Source organism: Narcine bancroftii, chromosome 6 (genome assembly GCF_036971445.1).
Source record: "Narcine bancroftii isolate sNarBan1 chromosome 6, sNarBan1.hap1, whole genome shotgun sequence".
Classification (NCBI taxonomy): domain Eukaryota; kingdom Metazoa; phylum Chordata; class Chondrichthyes; order Torpediniformes; family Narcinidae; genus Narcine; species Narcine bancroftii.
The window spans coordinates 35527958-35543922 of NC_091474.1; the positions used below are offsets into that span (position 1 = coordinate 35527958).

General features: G+C 39.2%; 1 protein-coding gene across 1 annotated transcript in view; it reads right to left on the minus strand.

Annotated features, from left to right (window-relative positions):
• Positions 1–5837: 5837 nt before the first annotated feature.
• LOC138735944 (regulation of nuclear pre-mRNA domain-containing protein 1B-like) overlaps positions 5838–15965 on the minus strand; it is a 29158-nt gene continuing 19030 nt past the window's right edge. Inside the window, exons 6-8 of the mRNA XM_069884632.1 lie at positions 12340–12466; positions 9281–9456; positions 5838–8942 (exon numbers count right to left, since the gene is read on the minus strand). Of these exons, the coding sequence (XP_069740733.1) occupies positions 8793–8942; positions 9281–9456; positions 12340–12466 (453 nt within the window). The 3' untranslated portion in view covers positions 5838–8792. The remainder of the gene's footprint in view (positions 8943–9280; positions 9457–12339; positions 12467–15965) is intronic.

A 15965-nucleotide genomic window follows, 5' to 3' on the forward strand; every position in this document is an offset into this window, starting at 1 on the left:
TCCCTTCTGAAATGCAGCACCTTCCATTTTTCTGCATTAAATTCGATCTGACATTTTGCAACCCATTTTCCCAACTGGTCCAGATCCCTCAGCAAGCTTTGAAAACCTTCCTCACTGTCTATCACACTTCCAATCTTTGTGACATCTGCAAAATTGGTGATTCAATTTCCCACATTATCATCTAGATCATTGCTATGGATGACAAACACTGATCCTTGAGAATCTGTACACTGCTAGCGACAGGCCTCTCTTCAGAGAGGCAATAATCCACTGGCACATTTCTCACATAAAGCCAATGTTAAATCCAGTCTACTACCTCACCATTTGTTAAACACAACACAGAAAGCCACGTTGCTTAACCCTAATCAGTCCCAGACTAATTTGTGGGGTGTTAAACATAGTTGGTGATGGTGCAGATGTGGGGAGGCAGGGAACGGAGACACACCGCTACCCTGCAGGGTTCTACCACCCAGTCCTACTGCTGGCAGCTCCACACAGGCTCTAACAGCCTGTTAAAGAAGCAGACCGAGTTTTATTTAAAATCCTGCGGGGTCTGGGCCAAAGATGGTAGTGCCTGCGTTCAGTAGCGACCTTGGGAGCTTCCAGATTCCGGGGAAGCAGCGGATCAGACACCTGTGACAGGGAGAACACCCCATTGTTAAGAAAGAGAAGCAGAAGAGATGACCCTATGGATGGTGATCATAGTGGCAGACCAACGAGGGGCTCTGCTGCTGAAGGACGCACACACAAGCAGCAAGCTGTTGGTGAATTGGGTGTGGAACCCACACATGCTGCTGGTGACAAAATCAAGAGACTCACACCAGACTGCAGGTTGCAGGAGAATGGCTCATTAAAACCAGGGATTAAAACCGGGATTTGAGAGAAGTCTGAGGGCAAAGAGGGAGCCCGAAAGGCCCTGGACACTGAAGGCTTCCTCATCGTGTCAGAGATTTGCATCTGGGCTCAGGTTGTCGATGGTTTGAACTGATTTGGCTACTGAGGATGCAAATCTACAACTACTCGGTGACTCTTAAACTCTAACTGTAAGGAGCACCAGGCAATGCTAATGGATAATTACGTTTTTGTTTTATTACATGACAATAAAGAGTGACTTGATCTGTCTATACAAATACTTGAATATCAGATCTCTTAGAACATCTTCCAATAATTTTACTACTGATGTCAGGCTCACTGGCCTATAATTTCCGGCCTTATATTAGGAGCTTTTTTAAAAAAAAAACAAGGGGTCAGTATGAAGAATTAGCACAACATGGGGTCACGGGCATGTACCATGCTGTATGTCAAAATATATTTCACAGATTCACAGCAAAGAAAAAGATAACAATATTACAAAAAAAGAGGTAGTTGGGTGTTAATTAATCAAACGTCAGAGGTGTGACTATTTTTAAAATACATTTGAACAACTTGCAGGTGCCTTCTAATTATTGCTGCGAATCTTAAGTTATTTCCCACCTAGTTTCATTCCAAGTGCAGAGAATAGTGTAAGAGGCAGCCACCTACAGGTCAAATATGGGAAAGTCCTTGCAACCTTCCCTCAGCTAATGAACTGGTCTTCCAAATTAGTTGGAACTATAGGTACTTCGGAAAAGCTCTTATGATACCAGAGGTGGAGAATCCATTAAGGTTTCAAAACATGGAATAGTACAGCACAGGAACAGGCCTTTCAACTTGTGTGCCTGCACTGAACATGGTGTCCAAGTTGAACTAAAACAGTTGTTTGCAGAGATGATTTTGATCCCTTTATCCCATGCACATTCATGTGTCTATCTCAATCCTCTAAAACCCCTCTCTTGTATTTTCTTCCACCACTACTCCAGGTATCTACCATTTAAAAAAAAAAGCTCCCCATTTTACACCCTCATACCCTGGCCACGTGATTTCCCCCCCCCCTGGAAGAAAATAGATACTGAACATCCACTTTATCAATGCCTCTCATAATTTTATAAATTTTGATCAGGTTCTCTATCACATAGGCTCCAGAGAAAACAACTCCAGTTTGTCCAATCTCTCATGTTGCATATCCTCTAATTCAGGCAACATCCTGATAAATCTCTCTGCACCTTTTGCAAAGCTTGCACATCCTTCCTGTAAAGGGATGCCCAAAATTGTACACAATCTTTGTATAGACACCTTATATAGTTGCAACTTTACCTCCTTTCTTTTACACTCAATGGCCTACCCAATGAAGTTATGCATACCACATAGTACTTTTTTTTTACCATCCCATCCACTTGCATGGTCAATTTGAAGCATCTATGGACTTGAACCCTAAAATCTGTTTGCACATCAATGATTTTAAGATGACACTGTACTGCCTTAAATATTCTTTTTACATTTGACCTCCCATAATACAACTCACACTTGTCCAGATGAAACTGTCTGCAATTTCTCTGCCATCTGTAACTGACCCACATATCTTTTTCTTTGATAGCCCTCTACACTTTTCACACCAGCACCAATCCTAGTTATCTGCAAACCGACTAACCCACCCACCTATTTAATCTAAGTAATTTATAAATATATCAAACAACTTCAATCCCTGTGTTACAACACTCCAGCCATTTCCCCCTCCATCCTATCTTCTATAGGCCAATCAAATCAGAATCCAAACTATCTATTTATAGTAGATCACATACATCGGTACCTTCTGGATGTCTACAAGGGGCCAGTCAAATGTCTTAATAAATTCCATGTAGATAACATCCACTGCCTTACCTTCATCCACTTTTGTCACTCCTCAAAATTTGTGACCCACCCTACACAGTATTCCTAATCTCAACTGTTCCTTTATTGCCATGTATATAACATTTGCGTCTGTTGGCTATCTAAAGGCACAGTGCTACTATCTAGACTAGCCATTCTCAATTGGGACGAAAGCACATTTAAGGGGACAATGAATTGAAATTATAATTAAAAAAAACTTATGTAGGAGAGCAGTGTGGAAGAAAACCAACTGAACTTCACTGCTTCACAGGGAAGGGGGCCTATAAAGTTCGAGCAGTTCTGAGGGAGCCATACCAAATAAAGGTTGAGAATGAATGGCTGGTCTGGACAGGAAGCAAGATTCTCCATGGCTAGCAGGTTCAAATCTGGCACTGTAAGGAATTTGTACATTCTCCCTGTGGCTGTGTGGGTTTCCTCTGGGTGTTCCGATTTCCTCCCATCCTTCAAAAAGTTCCAGGGTCATACGTTAATTGAGATATTTTGGCGGCATGAGCTCAGGAGCCAGAACACCGTTTTGTCCGAATTAACAGCTCCATCAGAGACATCGACTATCTGTAGATCCCACTGCCTCCTGCGATTTAGCCCTTCCTGTATCCCGTTGCCTCTGCAGCAGCAGGCCTCCTGCTTCATCTCATGATGAACACGAGCTCAAGGCATCTAAATCACCCTCCTAGGCCCCTACCCCTCCAACATCAGACTCAACAACAAACTCAATTGGAGATTCATTTAAGGACTCTTACTTTTGCATTTTATTGCTTTTTTCTCTCTCTATATTGTACCATCAGTTTGTTTACATTTCTTTATATATGCACATTGAGTAGTTTTTTTTGCACTACCAGGAAGTGGTAATTCTGCTTTGTATGTGGTCATACTAAATCTGAAGCCGATTGCCAGTAGCTCACATCCTGGTGCAAGCCCTGCACAGAGCTGCTGCTGTGGTCTGTCTGCAAGCTCTTTCTCAGGCTTCAGCTTCTTGCAGTCGGTGCTCTCCCCTTCTGGTGCTCAGTACTGATCTGCTCCCTCAGAGTTCATGGCCTTATGGTCTGGTCAACTGAGTATGGACACTGCCATCTTGGGCATGAATCAATGTGGGTTGATGTTTAACTAAAAAGGCAGCAGCCCTGTTTATGGCCACAAGATCATGGTGGAGAATGGCTAAGCAATAGGATCTGCGGAGGAGCACAAAAATGCTGGTCTCTTCTCCCTGCAGTGACCTGACCACAGCTTTCCTAACCTGCACAAATCCTACCTCTCTCTTTTCCAGTTGTTTCACTAGCTTTGATGCAAGGCTCACCCATGTATAGAATTTCCTGGATTACATCCATTTCCCTTCTTGAACAACATTACCAGCAAGGTCTGAAAGATCTTCATCAACACTAGCCATCTCCTTGCTTGCCACTTTCAAGAATTTGGGATATATCCTGTCAGTTTCTGGGTTTCATCCACTATCAAAAGACCCAGAATCATCTCTTTTTTGATTTCAAAATACCCCAACATATTGGCATTCTCCACACTACCCACCCTTTTCCCATCTGCGAGTTTCAACTTGAATACAGATACAAAGTACCAATTTACTACCTCAACAATTTTCTCTGATACCAAGCACAAATTTCCTTCTTTATTCATAACCTTTCCCCATTTCAACTTTTGTTTCGAATGTTCTTCAACAGACTTGTAAACCGACCATTGACCAAGTGGCTCAGTCCTGAATGATACATCCACCGAATTGGATCCAAGGCAATTGGAAAAAGAACTACAATGGCAAATAATTTACTAAACTCACCCATTTCAGTCTTCTTGTCTCAGATACACAGGTACATATTATTGATAGGAAGGAATATTGTAGTCCTTAGAGACAAAGCCAAATCTATACACAGTACTTGGATAAAACCCCACCACTACCATCTCCCCCCACCCCCCCTTCCCCCAAATCATGTTACTGTGAAAACAAATTAGAAAGCAAAATAGGTTGCATTTTCTCAAGCATCTGAGTTCTAAGGTCCATTCTATACAAACATGGCATTGTGAAGCATGTTAAGTGGCACTGCAGTTAAAATAAGATTGAATATCAACTGTTAAATTCTGGGAATTCATTTAAAGTTAACTTGTTTATAATCAGCTGAACTAAACACAAAAGTACTTTTTAAATAAGTTTGCATTAAACCAATTTCTGATGACCTAATTTAGGTATACAGATCAAACATTTACAGTTTGCTTGTAGATAAGTGAAAATAAATACATGACTAGTTTTAAATCAAATGACCCAGATACCTTGAAGTACCAGGACTGAGCAATGGGTATGCAATATCGAGATTGTAATAGTGTCTGGAAAATGTGAATATTTCACAATAAGATTTTCAGGTTTCAATGATATTTTAAAAGACTATTTTGAGAATTTCACATCCTTTTCCGTTAATTAGAAAACCTATGTTAGAGATTCGAATTCAAAATAATTATCTTAACAAAGCCTAAGAGGATGAATTAATCATACTACAGATCACCTTGCATCCATTTACTATGCTGTAATATGAAAGTAGGACTCTATTTATCAAGAAAATCTTGATCAAAAGGAGCAACACGTGTACTATAGTTTGATCCAAAAGTTCAGTTATGCTTTAATACTTGTAACACAATCACAGACACAATGCCTCGAAAATTATTGATTCAAGTCTTGTATGCTTATTTGCTAGAACTTTCATTTAATCAAAATGGCTCTGTACCCATTTACTTCAAGTAAATATCTAAAGAGTTCTTAAGATAAAACTGGTGACTCCTGCATAAGCATTACCTTCCCTAACCTCACACATATTGGATAAATATTGACTAGTTAAATTGGTGCATCAAAATGTTATTAGATACAGACCCTTGCAGCCCACGAACCTGCGCACTCAAATATGCCCATGTAACCAATTAACCTTGCATATCTTTAGAAGGTGGAACGAAACCAAGATACTGAGAGAACACACAAATTTGTTACAGACAGCACCGAATTTGAACGTGGGTCTTTAGCACTGTAATAACGCTGTACTAACTACTACACTAATCACGTTGATTTAATGTACAACAAATTATATAAATGCTGGCAACTTGAGTTCTATTCAATATTACTAGTTTTATTAAGGCTTCTTACAAATACATTCAAAGGGTGCTGCACATTTGCAAGTGGAGAGATTTCCCACAAAATAAACAAATGACCTTTTCAGAATGCTTCATTTCAGATGTGAAAACTATGCATGGTATTGAAAAGGCATATTCTGGAGGGTGTTACAAGATAACACAACAATTTGCTTTGTATTTCATTGCACATTAAATGGCCTTCCACACAAGGTACCATGACACAGAACTATTTGAAGCAAAAACCATTAATAGCTAATCAGAAAGTTGCTGATTCCAACAAAGTACTCTTCCTTTGGGAGATAAAAGTTGCAGTTCCCCTGAGAATATCACACACTTACACAGATCAAACTCTGACAAATGCTTAACCTTGTGTAAAATTGCCATATTTGGCAATATTAAAAATACAGCAGTGATGTGGTTTCCCCAGAATAAATTATTCAAATACTAGCGTGTTCAGATCTTCCTATTTAGAAAGTTGTTTTTGCAAATAAAAACTTACCCTCAACATTACTCAGCATAGTTTTCAAGTAACTATTTGGATAGGATGATTGCCAAATTATAGTATGTACAGGTGCATGCTGGGACATAGAAGTTATATGCAAGTTCTTGGAAGAAATTATAAGTGCTAATGATCTCCTCACTTATAGAAAGTTATGGTCTGAATAATACAGGTTAAAGATGTTAAATGATAAACTTTAAATAGATTGCAAAGGTAGCAATTACATTCTACAAAACTGCAAATTTAAATTCATAAGGAAAATGAACTATTTTAAAGATATCCAAGCTTATGTGTTAGATGATCAACCCCCAGGGTCACCTTTATTAAAAGGAATAAAGTACTATGTAATCATGGTGGAATGGCAGTCTCAAATGTTTGCCAGAATATTGTTTGGACCAATTAAAAATTTTAGGCTGTTTCTTTCTCAAATCAATACATGTTACTCTGTGATCTGCACTTCTCACTATTACTAGTTAGAAATCCCCGTACTGTGTTACAAATGTTTTCAGTCCTCTGAACGGACTGCTATTAATGATGGCTGAGTAGCGCGCAGGGTTAATCCTCCTAAATCACATAAACCTAATAATAATGAAAATAGACCTTCTGAAAGGAAAATGCATGTCAAAGTTGGAATTTGGGCTCCGCTGTTGCATCTTGAGGCTGGCATTGTTATTTTATTGCTATCAAGATACAATTACTTCTGAACATCTCCACCCAAATATATGCTTTCCTCAATGCCGACACTAAAAATATGGACACACTTTCTCCCATAAAAAATGTATTAAACACCATCCACAACTCGTGTGCAATGATTGTTACCCCACAAAGATACATCCAAGTCTATTCATACAACTTCTACAGAAAAGAATGTGCTGTTGCCATGACCTACACAATTTATTACCACTGCTTAGTCAGGGTGTTGCTGAAAAAAAAATCATGGTCTCATCTTAGTTACTGTTGGAGTCAAATCCAAAGGGAAAGAAATAAGCCACCTAAATTAATACAAAAGATTTTCTGCGACATAATGATACTTTTCAATTCATTTGCATCTTAACTGAATTGGTTTTCTACATCTATACTTTTAACTGAATGGTTAATGAAAGGAGGCTTAGAAAAACAACCTCATTTCAATGCACCGAAACAAACTGGTGGTTAGTCATAATGCTTTTAAATAACAGGTTCAAAAATATTCAAACTTGAAATAAAGATTTTTCTTCAAATACGTCCAGTACAAGATAAGACCAAATTGTGGTTTGAAGGATTTAATTTAGGTTCACAGTCTTTAAAATAATGGAAGATTTAAAAGAAAGAAAAAGCAATTGAGTTAATGCTGATTTTGCTCCATGCCATCAAACAGCTGGAATACAACACACCGCTATGCTTTACAAAATTAGAAATGGAGCAAATTATACCATAGTTAACATTGCTCTCAGAGAGGAAACATCTGAATTATGAGCCCACAGTACAAAACTAAATTCACTAGTCACCGACCTAAACAAATTGCATTATGCCTGAAATACTGTCAGTGTGTCACAGAAAACTAAGCAGTATTCTCAAACATACTGGAAGTGCCAGAGGGAAAACCATGAAGTGATTTGTCCTGCACTGAGAACAATGCTTCAACACTAAAACAGAATTTCCTTTAGAAATATCCAATGTTTGAAATCTATATGAACTAGGTTTGTGATCTTTAAGCAATCAGAAGGAAACAGCTTTTTGAAAGCAAAGGCAAAATGCTATGAACTTGAATAGGAAAGCCTCTCCTCATCACAGATTGAATGGACACCATGGCCAACTATACAAATCATTAACATACCAGGTTATATGACAGTCATGGTTAAAGCTTGAGTTTCCTTATTCTTGGTGGAACATTTACAAAAAAAGTTAAAATAATTTTTCTTAAAAGGGCAAAGAGATTGGTAAACAGGAAAAAGGCACATTTAACAAATTGTATTCAGGTGCAATTAATTCTTACCAACACAGAAAATGTACAGAAATAACCAGCAACCCTGCATAATCTTTGTCAACGATTTACCTCAATATCCCAAATTATAATAAAGCCTGATAAAATCAGGATGTTCTGAATTATGGATTCATGCACACAGCAGACATTGTTCATTTAGATGACATTTTTAGAGTAGATGCTCTTTGACACCCTGACTACAGAGTTTCCATCACTCCTGGTCTGGGATTGACATGTGTTGAACTTGCAGGTAAACAGCAATGGCTTTGAATAGTGTTTCTTCAATATGCTTCAGTCTGCTGTAAGCCATCATGTAAGGGTTACTACAAGCCTAATGCAATTTGCACACAGGTGCCTTAAAACTTTGGCCTTGCTGATTTAGTTCTGTCGTATATCCCAGGTTCACATCAAGAAGTTGCACACAGTGGGGAGATATTGCTGTTTGACACCTGAGAGAAGGGTACAGATTCAGTCACTGGAGAAGAGGTCACCAGCAGAAGGCAATGGAGCTAAACCACCAGTAACATTTGGAAGCAATGACAGGTCTGGCAAATTCTGGATGTGAGATTTCAGCTCTTTTCGAACTTGTGTTACTTGAGCCAGTTTTTGCTTGTATTCCTGTCAAAGAAAATGAAAGTTACAAGCGAATAACCCAAATGTAGTGCATATCTGCTTTAATTGATAGTTAGTATTAGTATCATCAATTGATATGAAACAGCAATTCACTGACAAGATATTGGAGAAAATAAAATAATTAGATCTATTAAATTTGTAAATGTGCCATAATTCTGTTTACTAAGTAGTATTTCTGAACAGTCCTAACAGAAATACACCGATGTGAAAAAATCTCTAGTTTTGCAATGAAGTTTAAGAGCTTACTAAAAGTTCAGGTCAACATATAAGATTTCAGCATGTCATTTAAAGATTATGGTTGTAAGACAAATCAAGGTACGCACTGCTAGCTTTTTCTCCTTTTCTCCCAGGATTTCCTTCTGACTATTGATATATTCAGTCAACATTCTTGCCAGTTGTCTTCGGTCATCCAGCTCTGCTGCTAGCCTCCCATTGTATTCAGCTAACAATAAACAAGCCTCATCAACGATCTTTGACAGCCTTTCAGCAGCTGCTTTATCTAGTTGTGAAAAACAGAAAAAATTATAACATTACAGCAAACATACACCAAGTTTCAGGGGAAAAAACCCCAATTTCTGTCAGTAAATGTTTTCAGCTGCAAGAATAAATACCTTCAGAGATGCAAGGGTTAAAATATTTGCAAGATGCCAGTGAATATTGTTTACGAATTCCATGAGTGTCTCCTAATAATAGCTAATTCCAAGGTCAGCTAGCTTTTTCATGTTTAAGATAAACCTTCAGCTTAAATTTTCTTTTGTACTGTTTAGAATCAGGGAAACATAGAGACAGTCCAGATTATTCTTTTGACCATTCTTTTGTATGTATTAATGTTTTATTGCCTATTTTAACTGTTTTAAGTATAGGTTTAATTGTTTTAACACAGATCTTATCGTATAAAGTTCTAATAAAGTAAAAAACTCTATGCTACTTTAGAACAGACTTTTCATTTAACGAGTCAAAACAACAGCATCTCCATACGGTCCAAATTATTATAAAAGAAGATCGTTGCAATATTTAGTCAAAACAATTTTGACTTGTTGAAGACAGAAAGTTGGAAAGGGGGTGCAGCGACAGAGAGAAAAGGAGTGACGGGGATGAAGCGACGGAAAGAAAAGGAGTGACAGGGGATGCAACGACGGAGAGAAAAGGAGCGACTGGGGATGCAACGACGGAGAGAAAAGGAGCGACAGGGGGTGCAGCGACGGAGAGAAAAGGAGCGACAGGACGTGCAGCGACAGAGAGAAAAGGAGCGACAGGACGTGCAGCAACAGAGAGAAAAGGAGCGACAGGACATGCAGCGACAGAGAGAAAAGGAGCGACAGGACGTGCAGCGACAGAGAGAAAAGGAGTGACAGGGGATGCAGTGGAGAGAAAAGGATGTGCAGCGACGGAGAGAAAAGGAGCGACAGGACGTGCAGCTAAGAATGGAGAAAGTGCAGCTAAAAAGGCAAATGAAGCAACTGGAACTGGACAAGAAAAAAATTGCTGTTATTGAAGCCAGGTCACAGGCTCAAGAAGACTCAGTGGTATGTGGTGCTCAAAGTAAATGATCAAAAGCATCAAGTTTTGAGGAAGAACTTGAGAAAAAAATTGAATACCATAGCTGAGCCAGTGTTACAATCACAGTATGTGCTTGGTCCTGAAATAGACAGGGTAAAGCTAAGGCTGAGTCAGTGATAGAACCACAGGATGTGCTTGGTCATGGACTAGGCAGATTAAGACTCTGTGCTGAACCAGTGCAACAATCACAATACGTGCTTTGTCCTGAAATAGACAGATCTAGGCATAGGACTGAGCCAGTGCCACGGATCCAAGATCCCAAATTATTCAGGTTGATGCAAGGAACCTGATATCAAATCCCAATGATGGCCACATTGGAGAGAGATGGGAGCCAAATGACATGAAGAGTCATACCAGGCACTTCTGGCAAGTATTAGAAATCTGAGTGAACAAAATAACATACGCCTAGGCCTGACAAAATGAGATGGCTGCATCATTAATGCAGTTACAGAATCTCTCTGCTCTGCCCAAGAGAGAGATTCCACTTTTTGATGGTGACCTCCCCTTAAATTACAATCATTTTTAAAAAGCTTTGAACGCATTATTGAAATTAGGTGTCAAAGTCAGAAAGATTTGTTTATATTATTTGTGCACTTCACAAGAGGACCACAAAAAGATCTTGTAAAGAGTTGCCAACATATGAATCCTAATGTAGGATTCAAACAGACTAAGTGGTTACTTGAGAAATATTTTGGAGCAAGTATAGAATTTCTACAGCTTATTTACAGAGGGGTCTTTCATGGTCGTTAATAAGGCCAGAAAACATGAAGGGTTTACAAGCCTTCTCCCTCCTTATAAGTTCATATTTCTTAAAATTCTCTTGGGATTTGTTAGTTTCACACCATCATCAGCTCCCAAGCAAGAAAGGAATGTAGCCCAAAGATGCACCCCAGCCTTTTCCCTTCCTGTCACTATTTTAAACTTAAATTTCATTGTATTTTGAAACCTACTTTCTCTGAGGAACTTGTGCTAACATGCTGACATTATATAGTAATGTAATACAAACATGAAGGTGGCTCACAAGTGGCTATATTTTGTGAGATGTTTGAGATTTAGTATCTCATCAAAAACTCTCAAACTTCTACAGGGGTACCATGGAGAGCATTCCAGCTGGTTGCATCACTGCCTGTATCAGAAGTGCCAATGCTCAGGATAAGAAAAATACTCCAGAAGGTTGTTAACTCAACCTCTGTCCTCAAGGACCCCCACCACCCAGGCCATGCCCTCTTAACTCTGCTACCATCAGGAAAAAGATACAGGAGCATCAAGACAAGAACTCAGCAGCACAAGGACAGCTTCTTCCCCACTGCCATCAGATTCCAGAATGATCAATGAGCCAAAGACTGCCTTATTTTGATTTTTTGTGCACTATTCTTTATTTTTGTAAGGTGGTTGATATGAATGTTTGCACTGTGACTGCACTGTTTTTTTTTTGTTTTTTTTTTTAAATTTTTTATTTTTCACACCATAAATCACAATAGCCATGATATACACTTTTTCTTTTTCACACATTTACAGTGGTGACTGCACTGTGTGATGCTGCCACAAACAATGAATTTTGTAACTTGTTCATGACAAGTTCTGATTCTGAATTTTGATTCTAACTTTATGGATGCATCCAGATAGAAATTGACATCTAACATTTGTGTTTATATAGACAATGATGGATGTAAATTTCCAGTTTAATTTTGATTCACATTTCAAGCATGGACACTCACTGCCAATCAAGTGGTTTGTAATTTTATGAATGAGACAGATTACCAATTGAATAGCAAAGCAGATCATCCAACTCAAACAATCAATTATACAGCAAGCTCGCTACCTGCAATGTTTTCCAAGAGTGAAACATCCTGCACTTCTTGAGGTAATGATGCAATCTTCTGACGAACAGTTGCATCCCCAGAAGCTGCATTTTCCAGGTCTTGCAGAGCTTTAATCAGATTTTCAGTCTTAAAATAAAAGAGTATACTTGCCAGTTTAAACAAGAACAGTTAATGGTGTGCAGATTAAGATATTTAGTTGCAGAAAGTATAATTAAGGAAAAAGAATATGGGATGTTAATGAAGCAGTTATACAAAATTAATCTGATGTCATGAAGATACTTAGTTGACTGTCTACAATGAGATACTTGAATGAAGGATTCAAACTTTCAGACATGCAACAGGCAAATATCATGTGGATAATTCTGAAAATAGTGACAAATAACTTGTGCAAGTAGTATTACATTGTCTGCAGTAGTACTAAACAGGCAACAATACACTATATTATCATACAGGACTATTAAATCAGGCAAAGCTTAAAATAATTTTATTCAAAGGCTCAGCATGACTAATCTCCAACATGTACAAATTTTCCATTCCCCACACTTCTGCTCTCAGCTCCTCTGCTCACATAGATAAAGTTCCCTTGATCCTCATCTATCATAAGGTCTATATCTTTCAACCGGCATACAGCACATCCTTTTGTGTCTTTTCCAGAGGCTGCAACAAAATCCAACCACTAGTCAAATCATCCCCTTCCCACCGTTCTGCAAAGCCCCTCTCTCGGTGGTTCTCTGGTTCACTCATCCCTCCCCATCCACTCTCCATTCCCAGGCACATTGCCCTACAATAGTACAAGATCAGATCTTTGACTATGAAGATGGTCAGAGGCTTTTTTCTCCTCTCAGAGCTGAAATGGCTAATATGAGCGGGCATAGTTTTAATGTGCTTGAAGTACTGGTGGGGGGGGGGTGGGGGGGGGGGCAGAATGCCACAGTTAAGTTTTTCCACAGAGAGTGGTAGGTGCATTGAATGCTCTTCCATATTTTTTAAGCAAGAAAAATGGGAGGGTTATGCAGCTGGGAACTTCTGGGCAGTTGTTATGGTAGTTTATTTGGTTGGTACAACACTGTGAACTAAAGGATCTGTACTGAGCTGTAGATTTCTATGTTTTAGGTTCTAACAGTGGGATTTTCAAGCTTAACACAATCTGCTGAAGGAACTCAGTGGGACAAGAAAATTCACTGGGAGAAAAGAATGATCACCATTGCAGACCAGAACTCTTCAATAAGATGGAGTGGGTGTGGGGGAAATGACGTGATGCGGTAGTGCCAGGAAGTGGAAATCTGACTCACCTGGGAATTAGTTAAAAAGTGCTAAATAAGCAAAATACATTTAACCAAACATTAAAAACTGCTTAAGAATTACTTTACAATGATCTAACTACGTCACCCAAAAGAGGGAAGACCGCCGCTGGCCCATCACGAACACACAACAAAAAACAAGGGCTACCATCTCAATGGATCCGGGAGGGGAGGTGAGTACTCATCCCTGGATGAGTCGGGTCCCTACAGGGGCTGTCCGACATTCTACTGCCCCATCACAGATGCTTCTCTGGGGTGATGGTGTGGAAAAGGGAGATGCTGAACTGTGCATGTGTAGCCCAGAAGAGCTCCAAGATGTTGCAGGAGCCATCCGCATTTTCTGCTGGCTCAGATACATATCAAGTGGTATTTCAGGAACAAGATATTTCTCTGTCTGATTTGCAAGCCAGCGATGAAGAGAAAGATCAAGAGGAAATAACAAAGCAGATAAAAGAATTTAAATACAAAGGTATGAAACCAAAAATGCCAAAGGAAAAAGATTGTACAAATTCTCAGTTATTAAAAGAACTGAGGGAGATGAGAATGGACATGAAAAATTAAGATAAATGGATGAAGTACTTTTCTATTGTACATAAATTGCAAATTAAATTGGACAACGTAGTTGAAAGTGTTAAGATTGTGGAAACAATACAGTATAGAATGGTAAAAATAGAAATGAGACTGATGCATGAGCCATTGAAAAGAAGCAACTTTGGGGAAAAAATTATCTACTAGAGAATTTTAGTAGAAATAAAATTAAAAATATTGGCCTTAAAGAAGATGATGATCTGATAAGATATTTTCAACAGAGGTCCAGGAACTGGACAAATTTGAAAATACTATTGAAATAGAAAGGACAGATAGAGCTTTGAGACTACAGCCTCTACCAAATCAAAAGCCAAGGTCTATACTCATAAAATGTCATCAAGACAGAGAAAATATTGGCTCTAGCAGCACAAGGTGCCAAAGTCCACTGGAATTTCATGAAACAAAGATATTTTTTCTATCCTGATATAAGCTTGGAATTGCTGGAGAAGGAAAGAATTTAATTCATAGTAAAAGGGCTAGAGATTCATTTTGCGCCATGCTGCCACTTTGAAGACTTTTTTGCAAAGACAGAACAAGTTCTTTACAAATCATGTTTGTGTGGAAAAATTTTTTGAAGCATTACCATTTAATTAGCAAGAAGGAATTTTAAAATGTTTTGATTAATATAAAGCGTTTAAATTTTTTAACTTTCTGCATTGGCGAGATTGATAATGGTAAACATCCGGCGGGGATGGGGTTAGAGGAGTTATGGACTATTATCGACTAGTGTGTATTTGTGGTAGATGCCGCAACCCATAAAATGGAGGGGTGGGAGAAATGTGTATTATTTAAACAACATTAAATAGAAGGACGTGGGGGAATTTTTGTTATTTTCTTATAGAATAATTGTTATAAAGCTAAACTGATTATGTATGATTCTTCTTTCTTTTTCCTACCTGGATGATTGAAGATGACCCTGAACATGGTAGATAATGAATATTTGGATGGCCAAGAAGGTGCAGGGAGAGAGGTGAAAGGGAAATGTCGCTGGATTTGATCTAAATTAAATATTGTAGCATGCGCCTACGTGAAGTGTGGAGCAAGAACAGCACACACAGTCAAGTCGAGGGCGAAGACTGATTTATTTCTCTGCCAGCTCTGTTTATATTCACTTCCTACCTCTGACGACAGAAGCGATGTCATCACTGCACCAGCTTCTGACTGGCCGCCATTCCCGGTGTCGAAGACCTGCTGTCTCCATTCTGCCGGCACGACGGAGTGGAGTTTGCCAATGGAGACATTGCAGAGGAGGTATTGTTGCCAGGGCGATAACGACATCCTCCAGCCGCAGCCCAGAAAGCGCTGTCCTGTACGCTGGGATCTTTGGGTTGTCGTGTTGTGCCCTGGCTAGGTCTGAATAGTCTATGCCCTGGGATAGTGTGTGGATGGACTCTGTGGTAGGACAGGAGAGTGCAATGGCCACCATGTTGCTCTCGTCAGCGATGTGTTAGCTTTCCGTGGTGAATTCAGACATGTAGGAAAGGTGCCTCTGCTGCCTGGCCAACCATGGATCAGGCACTTTGTGGAAGACAAATGTCAGTAGTTTGTGAAGACCTTGAATTGTCTGCCATCCAGAAAATATCGGAAGTGCCTGACTGTCAGGTACAATGTCAATGGCTCCCGGTCAAAGACGCTGTATTTAAGTTCAGGTGGCCAGAGTACCTGTTAAAAAAATGGACAGTGGTTGCCATTGCCTATCAATCAGCTGTTGAAGGACCCCCTCTGGAGGCATCTAC